This window comes from Garra rufa, chromosome 8 (assembly GCF_049309525.1).
Source record: "Garra rufa chromosome 8, GarRuf1.0, whole genome shotgun sequence".
NCBI lineage: Eukaryota > Metazoa > Chordata > Actinopteri > Cypriniformes > Cyprinidae > Garra > Garra rufa.
This window is the reverse complement of record NC_133368.1, coordinates 19,723,111-19,738,117: the sequence shown is the minus strand read 5'-3', so window position 1 is coordinate 19,738,117 and position 15,007 is coordinate 19,723,111. Positions and strand designations below refer to the sequence as shown.

The window sequence follows — 15,007 nt, the reverse complement described above, 5'->3', positions numbered from 1 at the left end:
GTAAACGTAGCCTGACTCTCCTCATTTGCTCCCTATTTATTCTCCTTGTGTCTTCAGTGTGGTGCGAGTTCGTTGATGTATTTACCTGATGTTTCCAGTCCTGCTTTTGCCTTGCCAAGCCTGTCAGTTTGTTTTCCCCTAAGGGGTGTCACAGTTCTGTCTGTCTTGTCTTTGGTTTTTCCCATTTGTCTTCCCCCCCGTTGATCTGTCATTTGGTTTAGCCCTTCGTTATTGTGATTCCCTGCACCTGTCCTTGTAATTATTAGTCATCTGTGTCACCTGTGTTTGTTAATTAGTCTGTCTTTAAAAGTCTGTCTTTGATTTCAGTTCCCTGTCGGTCCTTTTGTGAATTTGATGTGTGTGAATGTTCCTGCCTTGTTCCTGCCTTGTTCCAGCCTTGTTCCATTCGGAGATTTATATTAAATATATTGAACTTTGTAAATATTTTCTATCGTCTCGTCTACTCCTGCACGCACCCCTGACATAAGGACCGACCAAAACAGTTTAACCCGGCACCTTCCCCTGCGTTTATTTTTCCGTCTTTGTTTTTCTCAGTGTTTTGTTTTTGATTTATTATGGACCCTGCCGTTACCATCATCCTCCTGAAGCAGGGGAAACGCTCTCTCGAGGACCACATCAGAGACTTTCTGTTCCTCGTCCCAGCTACGCACTACCCGGACAGCTGCTTGTGCACGTTCTTCCGCAATGGATTAAATGATAACATCAAGAAGCAGCTGTCCGGGGAGGGTCCTCGAGAGAGCATCGCCGGATACATCGAGTGGGTGCTGGCGTCCAGTGGATCTTCCTGGATCTTACTAAAGCAAAGTGAAATATTAGCAATGAAAAGGCTTGGACACAGTAATGTTTGTGGCTGATTTTATTGCACATGCAATGAGGAGTGTCCCTTTTAAAAAATGTATTCCATGTAGAAGCATGCTTATTTATTTTATGCTTATTTATTTTTCATAAATGTGTTTGTTTAAAAATCTTTAAGTTATATTATAGTTAATGCAGTTTATTTTGTGAGTTGTCTCCCTTTATAGGTGTGAGTCAAAGGACATGGCTGTAAAACAGCTGTAAACAGTTCAGCGAAATCAGTAAAGTCAGAATGTGCTAAGAGAGCTTGCTGCTGTCTCCCACAGAAAAAAAAATGTGTAAATGACTTTGGCAGGGGTCGACCTGACTGATAAGTGGGGCAAGCCTCTGTGAAAGACAGACATGGTGTCATAAGAGCTTCCGCAGATGTCACACTCAAAATGATTCCCATAGTAAAACACCAAGCGAAGTTATCAGAACCAGGCTGAAGCCTTTCACTGTTTTTAAGACTGAAGGAAAAAGTGTGGGTTTCCATTAAAAGAAAAGGTAAGCGTGCCACCTGACACCATACAAAGACCCAGAACACAAGGTGCCTTACAAATGGCCTTTTACAACAAGAACCACAGGCATCTGTCTCCTGTAAGTTCTATGACATCTACAAACATAACCCAAGGCAAAACAGTTCTGCATCATCAAGTGGGCCTAACATGCATTATGAAATATGTTACCCTAAAATTGTCTGCTTAATACAGTCTACACCGGCTCAGTTTTGGCATGCTTCAGAAAGCTTCTTCTACATCTGTTTCACAGCATTTCACTTTGTCCACATTTTGTTATGTTACAGCCTTTTGACGGCAGCCATATCACCCTGTAGCCCAAGCTTGGTCGCCCACTGAAGCTAAGCAGGGTTGAGCCTGGTCAGTACCTGGATGGGAGACCTCCTGGGAAAACTAGGTTGCTGCCGGAAGAGGTGCTAGTGAGGCCAGCAGGGGGTGCTCACCCTGTGGTCTGTGTGGGTCCTAGCACCCCAGTATAGTGACGGGGACACTATACTGCCAAAAAGCACCGTCTTTCGGATGAGATGTTAAACCGAGGCCCTGACTCTCTGTGGTCATTAAAAATCCCAGGATGTCTTTCGAAAAGAGTAGAGGTGTGACCTCGGCATCCTGGCCAAATTTGCCCATTGCCCTCTGACCATCATGGCCTCCGAATCATCCCCATATTCCCATTGGCTTCATCACTCTGTCTCCTCTCCACCAGTAAGCTGGTGTGTGGTGGGCGTTCTGGCGCACTATGGCTGCCGTCGCATCATCCAGGTGGATGCTGCACACTGGTGGTGGATGAGGAGATACCCCTGACACTGTAAAGCGCTTTGAGTGTCTAGAAAAGCGCTATATAAATGTAACGAATTATTATAATTATTATTATTTTGAGTATGATGCTACAAGCTTGGCAAGCTTTTGGGCAGTTTCTCCCTTTCTTCATTGCAGTACCTTTCAAGCTCCATCAGGTTGAATGGGGAGCATCAGTGCACAGCCATTTTCAGGTCTCTCCAGAGATGTTCAAGGTTCAAGTCTGAGCTCTGGCTGGGCCACTCAAGGACATTCACAGAGCTGTCCCGTAGCCACTGTAGTCTGAGATCCAGAGCGCTCTGGAGCAGGTTTTCATCAAGGATGTCTCGGTACATTGCTGCATTCATCTTTCCCTTAATCCTGACTAGTCTTCCAGTTCCTGCCGCTGAAAAACATCCCCACAGCATGCTTCACTGAGGGGATGGTATTGGCCAGGTGATACGCAGTGGCTGGTTTCCTCCAGACATGATGCTTGGCATTCAGGCCAAAGAGTTCAATCTTTGTTTCATCAGACCAGAGAATTTTGTTTCTCTTGGTCTGAGTCCTTCAAGTGCCTTTTGGCAAACTCCAGGCGGGCTGTCATGTGGCTTTTACTGAGGAGTGGCTTCAGTCTGGCCACTCTACCATACAGGCCTGATTGGTGGAGTGCAGCAGAGATGGTTGTTCTTCTGGAAGATTCTCCTCTCTCCACAGAGAAAGTGGAAACAAGATGCACCTGAGCTCAATTTTGAGTGTCATGGCAAAGGCTGTGTATAATTTAGTGGTGGGCCGTTATCGGTGTTAACGTGCTGCGTTAACGTGAGACTCTTATCGGGCGATAAAAAAAATATCGCCGTTAATCTATTCTCAAAGTTGGGTTGGGAGCTGGGTCTAAACTACGCAAGATATGATGACTTTCACCTTGATATTTTAGCGCGAATGACGTATACCTAGTGGAATTGCACTGTAGGAGGCGACTTTTAGTCATTATTTGGGTAGCACACATATTCTGAATGCCTTCATCAGAAATCAAATTAGCCATTTTAATCTAGATTAATCTAGATTAATTCCAAGATTTAATCTAGATTAATCTAGATTAAAAAAATTAATCTATGCCCACCCCTAGTATAATTATAAATTTTTTCTGTTTTTTTTGTTTTTTGTTTTTTTTTTAATAAATGAACTTCTTTCATGTTGTCATTTTGAGGTACTGTTTATAGAATTTTAAGGAAAATAATTGGATTTTTGGAATAAGGCTGCATAACAACAAAATGTAGAAAACGTGAAGCGCTGTGAATACTTTCCGGATGCGCTGTATAGTTTACATTTTTCTTCAGAAATGCATGTTATCTATGTTATATATTATTCTTTGCAAATGAATTTGTGCTTTTTGCTTAGCATGCTGTTATTCTGTTTTCTTGATGATATTTTATAGATAATAAATGCCTACCTCACAAGCTTGGTGAGGCAGTATAGTATAAACTTCAGGAGAGGTTATGTCATCGACTAACTACCATGTAGTAATGGAATCACAAAAGGCCTGAGAAAGTAACAAACCTGCTTTATTAAATATGTAGTAAATAAGAGTCTACTCCTTGTCACCTTCACCTTATGGCAGTTTTCTCAACCCTCATACTGGTGCCTGTCCTTTGAATATATTGGCAAGTAAATGATATTGATAGATTTTACCTTACCTCTTTTCTTTCGGGGGGAAACTGGTGAGTCTTGGAGAAGTTGGAGAGGATGCTGGAGGTTTCAGCATAACTTTCCACATTTTCCTGAGGATAGTATATATATTCAGGTTACTAATGCAGATAAATAGATAAACATGAACACAACCACACATAAAATCATTAATTTAGGCCTGGTTTCACAGGGTTTAGGTTAAGCTAGGATTAGGCAATTGTTCAATTAGGACATTTAAGTCGTTTTTATAAACGAGCCCTAGAAAAAAAAACATCACTGGTGTGCATTTTGAGATAAAACAAAGGCACTGACATTTTAAGATTAGTCAGTGCAAGTTTCTTTCAGCTGAAACAACTCAGATTTATATTTTAGTCTGGAATTTGTCTTAAGCCTTGTCTGTGAAACAGGGAGCTATTGTTTTAAGCAATTCTTTTGGATTGCAACATTGTTGAGGCTTTCTTGGAGGCGTTTACTTAATGTGAGTTTACACCAAAGATTTACCACGAGACACGTAATTTACACAAGACAAGTATTTAGCTGTCAGGGTTCTGTCACTTCGGTCTTGTTTATTTGTGGTTTCCTGACAGAGCCCTGACACTCCCCTCTTGTCTTGTTTACTTGTGGGCGCGTGGCTTCGAGTTCGCTCAAGACGCGCGCTCTCTTGTCTGCGTGCATTGTTTTGTGTTGGAGCGTGGTGTTCGGATCCCGGCACTAATGTCTTGTTCATGTTTCGGTTTTGCGTCGGGATTCGGACATTCACGCTTCATGTTTCTATGGGAGCGTGCGGTCTGGCGTTCGCTCGGGCCGTGCGCTCCTCTGTCCGTTAATGTTGTGTGTGTTTTTGCACACGGTTTGTCTCTAGTCGCGTGCTTTCTTGTTTTGTTGCATGCAGCTCATTTTATCGGCTGCGTGTTTTCCTATGTTTCGTCATGTGTGGCTTTCTTGCTTGTTTGTCATGTTTTGTGTGAACATGCAGCTGATGAGCATTCTCATTAGCTGCGTGTTCAGATCCTGTTTTGCACATGGCTAGTGAATTTTGTTTTGCTGGCCATGTGCTTGTGTTCTTGTTTTGTGTGAGCACATGGCTTTTGTTTTTGTTTCTGTGTGCCATGTGCTCTCATGTCTATTGTCTAACCCCACCCACCTTGTTACCTGATTATTGGTTAATTTGCCCCACCTGTATTTCCCTCGTTACCTTCCTCATTCAAGAGGTCCTCGCTGCAGGCTGCAGCGCGATGACGTAGTTGGATCAGGTCCAATAGGTACTGGACGTTTATTTATTTATTTTTATTGCTGAGGTACAAAGCACAAAAGTACAAAAATGCCAGCTTTATACATGTATATAATTAAATAAAAAAAATAAAAAATAAATACAAAACCTTAAACAATATAAATTAAAAAGATGAAACAAATTGATAGTTTTAGAAGCCTTAAGATTTTTGGATGATGAAATACGGTTGAACCTCTTTTTAAAAAATAATAAATAAAGGATTTTGTTGAGTGAATTCGCAGCGGTGAATATGAAATTTTGCAAGTAGGTTAATGATGAAATATTCGTTAATTTTATCTTTTTTGATACTGGACGTAGTTAGGCGCGTGCACGGTGGTTTGTTTTGCCGACGTCATAGACACATGCGCATAGCGATCTCTGAATATAATATGAATGCGCTGGTTTAAAGGGACAATATTGTATTGTGATGATATTCTAACCTGTAAAGTACTATTAGTGATGAATATTAATAAGTAATAATTGATGAATAATAATTTACACAAATGTGATGCTTAAGTTGTGATGTGATGCTCTCTACACACATGCAAAATGTTACAATTTTAAAGTTTTAAATTGCATAACTTTAGAGCTTTTGAATTTAAATTTAATGGATTAAAAGCATAATATCTTTGTCAAGTATTATTTTCAGTGAGTGCATATACAACATATTTATTGTTGAGTGGAAGCAAAAATTTGTCATTTTGTGTCATTTTAAAAATATGTCTCTGTGTCATTTTAATCCTAAAGTTACAATACAATAAGGAATGTAAAGTACTTGAAATACCTACACTTTCAAGGGAAATGGAAAAATAATAACAGCACAAAAAAAATCTTGTCAAATGTCAAAAAAAAGGTGTGCTTAATGATATATTTTGACTGGTAAGAGTCCCTTCTTTTTTCTACAGTGATCTACATTGATCAGCAAATTGAAGCAGAACCCAGTGTCAGCAGGGCATGTACATATATGGGGGGAAAAACAACATTAAACATTAGATTTAATATACAAACTGATCATAGCTGTCTATATTGAAATATCAGCAAAACAAACCACCGCGCATGCGCATAACGTCCAGTACGTATTGGACCTGATCCAGCTACGTCATCGCGCTACAGGCTGCAGCGAGGACTGACTCTCCTCATTTGCTCCCTATTTATTCTCCTTGTGTCTTCAGTGTGGTGCGAGTTCGTTGATGTATTTACCTGATGTTTCCAGTCCTGCTTTTGCCTTGCCAAGCCTGTCAGTTTGTTTTCCCCTAAGGGGTGTCACAGTTCTGTCTGTCTTGTCTTTGGTTTTTCCCATTTGTCTTCCCCCCGGTTGATCTGTCATTTGGTTTAGCCCTTCGTTATTGTGATTCCCTGCACCTGTCCTTGTAATTATTAGTCATCTGTGTCACCTGTGTTTGTTAATTAGTCTGTCTTTAAAAGTCTGTCTTTGATTTCAGTTCCCTGTCGGTCCTTTTGTGAATTTGATGTGTGTGAATGTTCCTGCCTTGTTCCTGCATTGTTCCAGCCTTGTTCCATTCGGAGATTTATATTAAATATATTGAACTTTGTAAATATTTTCTATCGTCTCGTCTACTCCTGCACGCACCCCTGACATAAGGACCGACCAAAACAGTTTAACCCGGCACCTTCCCCTGCGTTTATTTTTCCGTCTTTGTTTTTCTCAGTGTTTTGTTTTTGATTTATTATGGACCCTGCCGTTACCATCATCCTCCTGAAGCAGGGGAAACGCTCTCTCGAGGACCACATCAGAGACTTTCTGTTCCTCGTCCCAGCTACGCACTACCCGGACAGCTGCTTGTGCACGTTCTTCCGCAATGGATTAAATGATAACATCAAGAAGCAGCTGTCCGGGGAGGGTCCTCGAGAGAGCATCGCCGGATACATCGAGTGGGTGCTGGCGTCCAGTGGATCTTCCTGGACTGTCGGCTTCGTCGAGGAGGACGTCAGCCCCACTCACGACCCAGAGAGCAGCCTACCATCACCCCGACACGCAGAGCATGAACCCGAGCGCACCGCGGATGAGGGACTAGAGCCGCGAGCGACAGAGCCAGAGCCCTCTCCGGCTGACCAGGTGCGTGAGCCGGATTCTACATCTGTGACGGTGGATTGCGACGTGGAGCAAGTGAGGGAAATGGAGAGCCCTGCCCACTGCAACTCCGCTGGGGGTGAGATGGAACACTCTGGGGACCTGATCGACTTCTTTTCCGAAGTCGAGGATATAAAATCATATGACTTAATAGACTTTTTCTCTGAGCCACTGACCTGCATAGACTTCCCTCCCACCCGCCCTCTTCTGTCTGAATCTGCCTGGTCCCCGCTGGTTCCGCCCAGCCGTCCTGAGTCCCCGCTGGTTCCGCCCAGCCGCCCAAAGTCTCCCAGGTCATCAGTCAGTCCCCTTGCTCACCCTCAGCCCACCATCTCTGCAGTGGGCTCGCCGCAGGGATGCCAGCTTACATCGGTGGCATGGCTGGAGGATCCCTCAGCTCCGCCTCCAGCCTACGAGTCCAGATCTCCACCTCGGTCCTCCGACCTTGCGGCTCCACCACGGCTCTCGACGCCCTCCTCTCCACCGTCGCCCGTCGGCCCACCAGCTCCACCGGGCTCCATCGTCCCTCCGCCTACGCCTTGGTCAGTCGTCGACCATCCGCCGCCTCGGGACTCCACTCCTCTGGCTTCGCCTCGTCCCTCTGTCCCTCCGGCTCTGTCAGGCTCCTCCTTCCCGTCAGCATGGCCTTCGTCCTCTGGCGGCCTCCGCCTCGGCCGCCAGAGCCTCCTGTTCCGCCTTGGCCCTCCGGATCCGCGGTGTCGCCCTGGATCTTCGGCTCTCCATCTCCGCTTCGGGTTCCTCTGCCAGCTGCTCTGCCTCTGTCGGTCGGCCCCACGGAGTCGGCGGTCCTTCCTCCACCATGGCTCCTCCCTCCGTCGGCTCCTCCGTGGGCCGTCATCCTGGCTGCGATCTGGGTCCTGCTCTCCTACTTCAGGTCCCTCCTGTTTCCTCCCTGGCTCCTCCCACCGTCGTCGCCCCCTTGGACTGTCTTTTTTGTTACCTGGACTTTTGTTCTGGTCCTCCTCCGGGGGTTGCGTCCTCCGCCGGAGCCCCCTCCCTCATTGACTCTGGTTTCCTGGTTTTCCGCCCCTCTCGTTTTTTCGTTTTTTTTCCACGGCGCGAGGACGCGCCTTTCCGGAGGGGGGCGTAATGTCACAGTTCTGTCTGTCTTGTCTTTGGTTTTTCCCATTTGTCTTCCCCCCCGTTGATCTGTCATTTGGTTTAGCCCTTCGTTATTATGATTCCCTGCACCTGTCCTTGTAATTATTAGTCATCTGTGTCACCTGTGTTTGTTAATAAGTCTGTCTTTGCTTTCAGTTCCCTGTCGGTCCTTTTGTGAATTTGATGTGTGTGAATGTTCCTGCCTTGTTCCTGCCTTGTTCCAGCCTTGTTCCATTCGGAGATTTATATTAAATATATTGAACTTTGTAAATATTTTCTATCGTCTCGTCTACTCCTGCACGCACCCCTGACAAGGGGTAGTTTTTGTTGTTTTGTTTATTTTTACTTACCAATTAAAGCCCTATTTTCTGCATTACTGAGTCCTCGCCTCATCCCTCTATCCGAACCCAGACATTTAGCTACCTGCAATTTTGTCAGCTTTTTGTTTTGCAGCTGCCAAAATTCTGTGAACGTAGCATCTAGCATCCTAACAAGATCTTAAAATTAATATCGCTAAAAAAAAACTGGCATTTTTTTTAAATAATTAATAAGAATGTTTCTTGTTTGCTGATTGGCTGCTGTTTGTGATAAGCTACCTAATTACAGTTTGATTCCCACCCCCAAGATGGCTCTCTACCTGCTGGTTCCTAGCAACACACTTTTTTCATCTGTGCCTGATTTAGTTTATTATTTGTTCCCATGTATATAGTTCTTAGTCAATCATTGCCTGTACTTGCTAATGCAATGTTGGTTTGCTGCATTTTGTGTTAATTACAGTGGCTAAGAGAGCTCAACATGCTGCAATTTAAGAATAGCAAAAGCACCAGCAAATTAAGAAAACATGTTCATCAGTTTGACAGCACATGTGCTGCAAATACTCACAACACAACCAAATACAGAAACATGCTGCAAATACTCACAACACAAACAAATAAACACAATGCAAAAAAAGAAAAAAACTAAACAAAAAAAATAACCATGGTTTTAATATAGTAGAAGTGTAGTAACCATGTTTTTTTTTTTCCTGTGTATTGATTACCATGTGTGTACATACAATGGTTAAAGTATGGTTATCGTATGGTTATCGTTTTTAATGTATTGTTAAAACTGTTGAATAAATGCTGACGCGGGGCAAAATGCCCGATTTCCAAACACGTTGAACTGAGCAATGCCACTGTACCATTTTAATAGGCTACTTTTAAACGCATATAGCTCAGTAATGTCAGCTTTATGTATTTTCTGAGAGGGGGTGGGATTTTTGTTGGGAAAGTCAGTGGAGAGACGCACACTTCGATTAGACTGGATAAACACATGCAGCATCTTCATTGTTAAGAAAATGGTATTCCTAATAAATGTCTCGAATATTTTGATTATGTCCAATGCTTCTCTTTCTTTTTGGAATTATTATGTCTTTTCAAATGCCTAGGTCTGTTTAATTTCCTTAATTATAAAATTTCTAGCACTATTTTTAAACATTTATTCAAGCAATAATATATAAATTATCTCATGTAGTATATGCTTGTTTAAAACCAGGGATTAAAAACTAATTCCAAGTAAAAACAGTATTTTTTCTTTTCCAGAGAGCGAAACGTACAAAATTAAACATTACTTAATAAATTCAAGGCACTACAATTTCCTTATTCATTTGATACAACTATTATAGCTATACAACTAATATATATAAAATAATATTATTTTGTCATATTCGTGATTCCTGAATTTATATATGAAAACTTCGTTTTGAAGTGCATTCGTTATGTTTGTATAAGAAAATTTGTTAACCTAGCCTATTAAGTTGATTTAATATTCTTGATAATTTTTAGAAGAAGTTAAGTTAAGAAAAAAGGAATTAGCTTGTAGTCTATATATTTAGAGCTATAGGCTAATATTTTTCTTAACTTTTATTACACTGTAGATCGAAATAAAATCATTCTTGATCATATTTAACAAAGGAGAATCACTGACATAATTTAGAATACTTCAAAAACGAAACTATTTAAATCTGTATAAAGGAAAGACAAAATAAATCACAACAAGAACAATCTGTATTTTTCTTGTGATCAAGAACATTTCTTTTGACAGAATTACCTAATTAATGCCGAATGATGTTTGACAGTGAACGCATCTTCACCGCATAGCCGCATATAATCGCTGGTGTCAGTCGCAAATATTAAACATGCGGGTCAGGAAGCGGGTCGGGTACAATGTTTTCTTTCTTTTTTTGCGGTCCGAGTTGCGGGCGGGTTAGTTGAAAACGTTGTCGGGTTCGGGTTGTTTATACATTGACCCGCGCATCCCTGATATATATATATTTTTTTTTTTTTTTGAGAAAGATGTTATGTAAACACAACATAAAATCCAATTTAAAAAGTTTCTATATAACAGTGGTATACAATCCTGCTCGAAGAGCTCTACCTTACAGCAGAGTTTAGCTTTAGCCCCAATTACAGTTGAACCAGCTAATCAAGGACTTCAAGATTACTAGGCAGGTGTTCTAGAGCTAAACTCTGCAGAAAGATGGCCCTCCAGAAGCAAGTTTGGACACCTACCATGTTTTTATGGATGCATGTGTGAGGTGCATTTTATTACCTCCTTAAAAGACTGAGTCCACTTATGTAGTAAACCCATGACTGAGAAATACAGCAGTAGGAGAACCAGTGGGTGAACCATTGCAGGCCAGCTACCATCTTCATGCAGGGCCAGAATATATGGTTCTGACATGTTGGTCTGGATGAGCGCTGTCAAACCAAACAACCTAATCCAAACAGACAGATATATTAGATGCAAACAAATACAGAAGTGTCAGTGGTTTGTTTAAAAGAAGGAACAAGGCTGTGCATCCTTGACTTAAAACGGTACTTAGTAATTACACTAATAATAATAATAATCCTCCTGTCGACCCTCTCATCGCTGGGCATCACAGGGACACCACTTCGCTGGTTCAAATCCTACCTCTCTGGTAGGTCTTTCAGAGTGGCCTGGGGAGGTGAGGTATCTAAAACTCACCAACTGGTCACTGGGGTTCCTCAGGGATCAGTTCTTGGACCTCTCCTCTTCTCCATATACACTACATCTCTGGGCCCCATCATACAGGCACATGGCTTTTCCTACCATTGCTATGCTGATGACACACAGCTCATATCTTTCATTCAAACCAGATGATCCATCTGTAGCCGCACGGATCTCAGGCTTGGATGAAGGAGCACCATCTACAGCTCAATCTAGCTAAAACTGAGCTCCTTGTCTTTCCTGCCACTCCAACTCTACAGCATGACTTCACCATCCAGTTAGGTTCATCAACAATTACCCCATCGACTTCAGCCAGAAATCTTGGTGTAACCTTTGATGACAAATTAACTTTCAAAGAACACATTGCTAAAACTGCTCGATCTTGCAGGTTTGCGTTGTACAACATCAGAAAAATCAGGCCCTTCCTAACAGAGCATGCTGCACAACTCCTCGTCCAGGCCCCGGTTATTTCTAGGCTGGACTACTGCAATGCTCTTTTAGCTGGTCATGCAGCATGTACAATCAATCAGGCCTCTACAAATGCAGCAGCACGGCTGGTCTTCAATGAGCCCACAAAGGCCCATGTCTCACCTCTCTTTATATCCCTGCACTGGCTACCGGTTACAGCACGCATCAAATTCAAGACACTGATGCTGGCATATAGGACAGTCACCAGCTCTTCACCTGCCTACCTCCATTCACTACTACACATCTACACTCCATCCAGAAGTCTGAGATCCTCTAGTGAAAGACGCCTCATTGTACCACCACAGAGAGGCATGAAATCACTTTCCAGAACATTCTCGGTCACTGTTCCTGCCTGGTGGAACGTTCTTCCCACACCTATCCGGAATGCTGCCTCCTTAACAGTTTTCAAACGACTGCTAAAAACCCATCTTTTTTCAAATCTATCTGACCCAATAAAAAAAAAAAAAAAAAAAATCTTTCTTGATCTTGTCTTTATAGCATGTACTCATATAACAATGCCTGATGTATGGTATTTTCGAGCACTTCCCGCTTCGATCTGACCCTTAGGATGAATCGCTTGCTGTTCTCCCCAATTGTAAGTCGCTTTGGATAAAAGCGTCAGCCAAATGAATAAATGTAAAATGATAAATGTAATAATGCCAAGTAAGGCAGCATTGACTGCATGGTTAGAAAGTGATTAAAAATCAACAATAAAAAAGAATCTATATATTTTTTCTTTATTATGTTAGGAGATGTTGCATAAAAGTATAAAAGGTCATAAAATCAAAAGGTTGATCTTCTTCACAATCAAATCAACTCCATTTGGTCAAATATCTGTGTTGATATCTCAAAGCAATTAAAAGTTATGGCATTTGGAACCATGGTAACATAACACATGGTAAGTCTAAAAACTTCTCCAAACAAGTGATCTGAGTGTTTTTAAAAATAATAATAATAATTTGTCACTTGATGGATTAATTAGCGCATTGTTATGTTGGTTGTGGGCTTAAATATTTAAATGGAAACCAACAGTTTTAAATAAAGGCATGTGATATAATAATGTTTGCTAATGTTTTGCAAAGTTACAAACAAAACATGGCACAACAGCCTCATCTGTATACTGTTCCCTTACCAAAAAGAAGCATACTTCAAGTTTATTTTATTAAGAATACTTAAGCAAAGTTCGAGTATATTTTTAAGTATGCTTTACGTTGTAAGTATACAAATGTCAGTGTACTAATAGTATACTTTCAAGTGTACTATTTCAATACTCATTGGGACTAAATTGGTCCACTTTCTAGTTTATATAAGTATACTTTAAGTATAACAGTAGTAAACTGTGAGTACACAACTAGTTTAAATCTATGTTTTTAGTTTGTACTGCAAGTAAACTAAAAGTTAATTTACAGGCAATAGTATACTAATTAAATACTTTCTTATGCATTTTAGTACACTTTGAAGTAAAATACAGTTTAGTATAGTAAACTATTAGTTTAGTAGTTTTATACTGCAAGTATACTCGTAAGTTTCCTTTAAGTGAACTTTACATCATACTTTAAGTATACTTCAAGTATAATTTGTACACATTTTGTTATATGAATATCTGTATATACCAAAACAGGGGTATGTACAGAAAAGGGTATCTGACTGTAAACAAAAACATTTTATTCTAGCTCTATGCATTCTTTTTTCATAAACACTTATGTTGGTAAGTCTCATAAAAATTAATAACATTTTGAACAAAAAGCTAAAAAAAGGCTATTTATGATAATCAAACTGTAAATGTCGATCAACTCTCTAAAGCTTGACAGTCATTATTACCTCTTTATGGAATGACATTTTATTTTACAAAGTTTTACACATCTATGGTTTTGATGCTGTTAGATTACATGTGGAAGCATTTGTTGTGTTGGTTTCTTCTTCACTTGTGTTTTGGAAGTTCTGAACAGACGATGTGTAATAGCACCACTAGCATATAACAACGAAAGCACTAATTCTGAGAGCAAGTGTAGCTCAAATAAGACTTTTTCTAAGTACAAGTCAAGCATACTTAATTTTATCACATCAGTTTAAGTCGATTTTTGAGAAGCACATAAAAAGTAGACAGAAAGTATACTTTCCTAGTTTTAGTTTAACAGAAGTAAGCTAATAGCACACTTGAAAAAAACTTCTTTTTGTAAGGGTTTACATGTGTGTTTGTGGAGATTTCCATTTGAAAGCCCAGTATAGTTTTGCAAGACTGTTACACGGCATCTGTAAAAGCTTCATATGCAATTTTATGACATTAAGTATAAAAATGGAGCACCTATATGATGTCAACAAATTTGAACTCACTTGTTATGAGTTGGTCATAATCCCTATATTCACTGTAAAGCCGAGATTTTAAGCTTTAAAATGTATTTATTTGTTTTGCCTGAAAAGTGTACTTGATGTGAATAATGTTGACCTTTACTTAATGATACTGGTTTACTGGGTAGAAATCTGAACTATACCTGGTAAAGCCATCCTGAGGAATGAGCTGTTGGATGAGAGGCAGCTGGTAGAGGTAGATGATAAGGATGTGTCCTCCACTGAAGATGGTCATCATTACACACAAAGAGCTAAAGTGCAGCAGAGAGATGGTGTAGTCTAACACCCAGCACCATACAAGGCCAAGAAACAGCATGAAATACAGTGCTGATGTCAGCGAGGGAAACGTTATACCTGTCGAAATGTATAAGATTATTGACTACATCTATAGACAATTTTCCAGAGTACACACACATTCCTGTCTATATGCAATACCTGCTAACCCCAACAGAACAGTCACCAAGACTTTTCCAGCAGTGTTCATTACAGAAGACATAAGAAGTCTCAGATTGGACAAAAATATGATCAATTTTTGCAGAACGTCAGGAGAGGAGAGAGGAGTGGTGTGGCTCTTAACAGAGGAGCCAAAGGAGGATGCTGTACTCTCCCCTTCACATTCTGAGTCAGAAATCTCTCCATCTGAACCCTGTCAAATATGGAAACAGGAACAGAGCAGCCAACACTAAAAATGCTAGCTGTTTCATGTGTAAAAATACATTCAGTGAAAATAGTTTATAACTTACAATCTTTTATATTGCAGCACAAAGTAGCTATAGTAAGTTTGGGATGATTTTATCAAGAAAATGTAACCTTCCAGGAGTTAGGTTAAGTTCCAGGCATGCTGTAATTTTCAAGTAAACCCAA

At 40.8% G+C, this 15,007-nt stretch overlaps 1 protein-coding gene across 1 annotated transcript in view; it reads right to left on the bottom strand.

Annotated features, from left to right (window-relative positions):
• LOC141340109 (piezo-type mechanosensitive ion channel component 2) overlaps positions 1 to 15,007 on the bottom strand; it is a 203,914-nt gene that overhangs the window by 149,039 nt on the left and 39,868 nt on the right. The window contains exons 6-9 of the mRNA XM_073845042.1: positions 14,579 to 14,789; positions 14,287 to 14,497; positions 10,907 to 11,072; positions 3,842 to 3,925 (exon numbers count right to left, since the gene is read on the bottom strand). Of these exons, the coding sequence (XP_073701143.1) occupies positions 3,842 to 3,925; positions 10,907 to 11,072; positions 14,287 to 14,497; positions 14,579 to 14,789 (672 nt within the window). The remainder of the gene's footprint in view (positions 1 to 3,841; positions 3,926 to 10,906; positions 11,073 to 14,286; positions 14,498 to 14,578; positions 14,790 to 15,007) is intronic.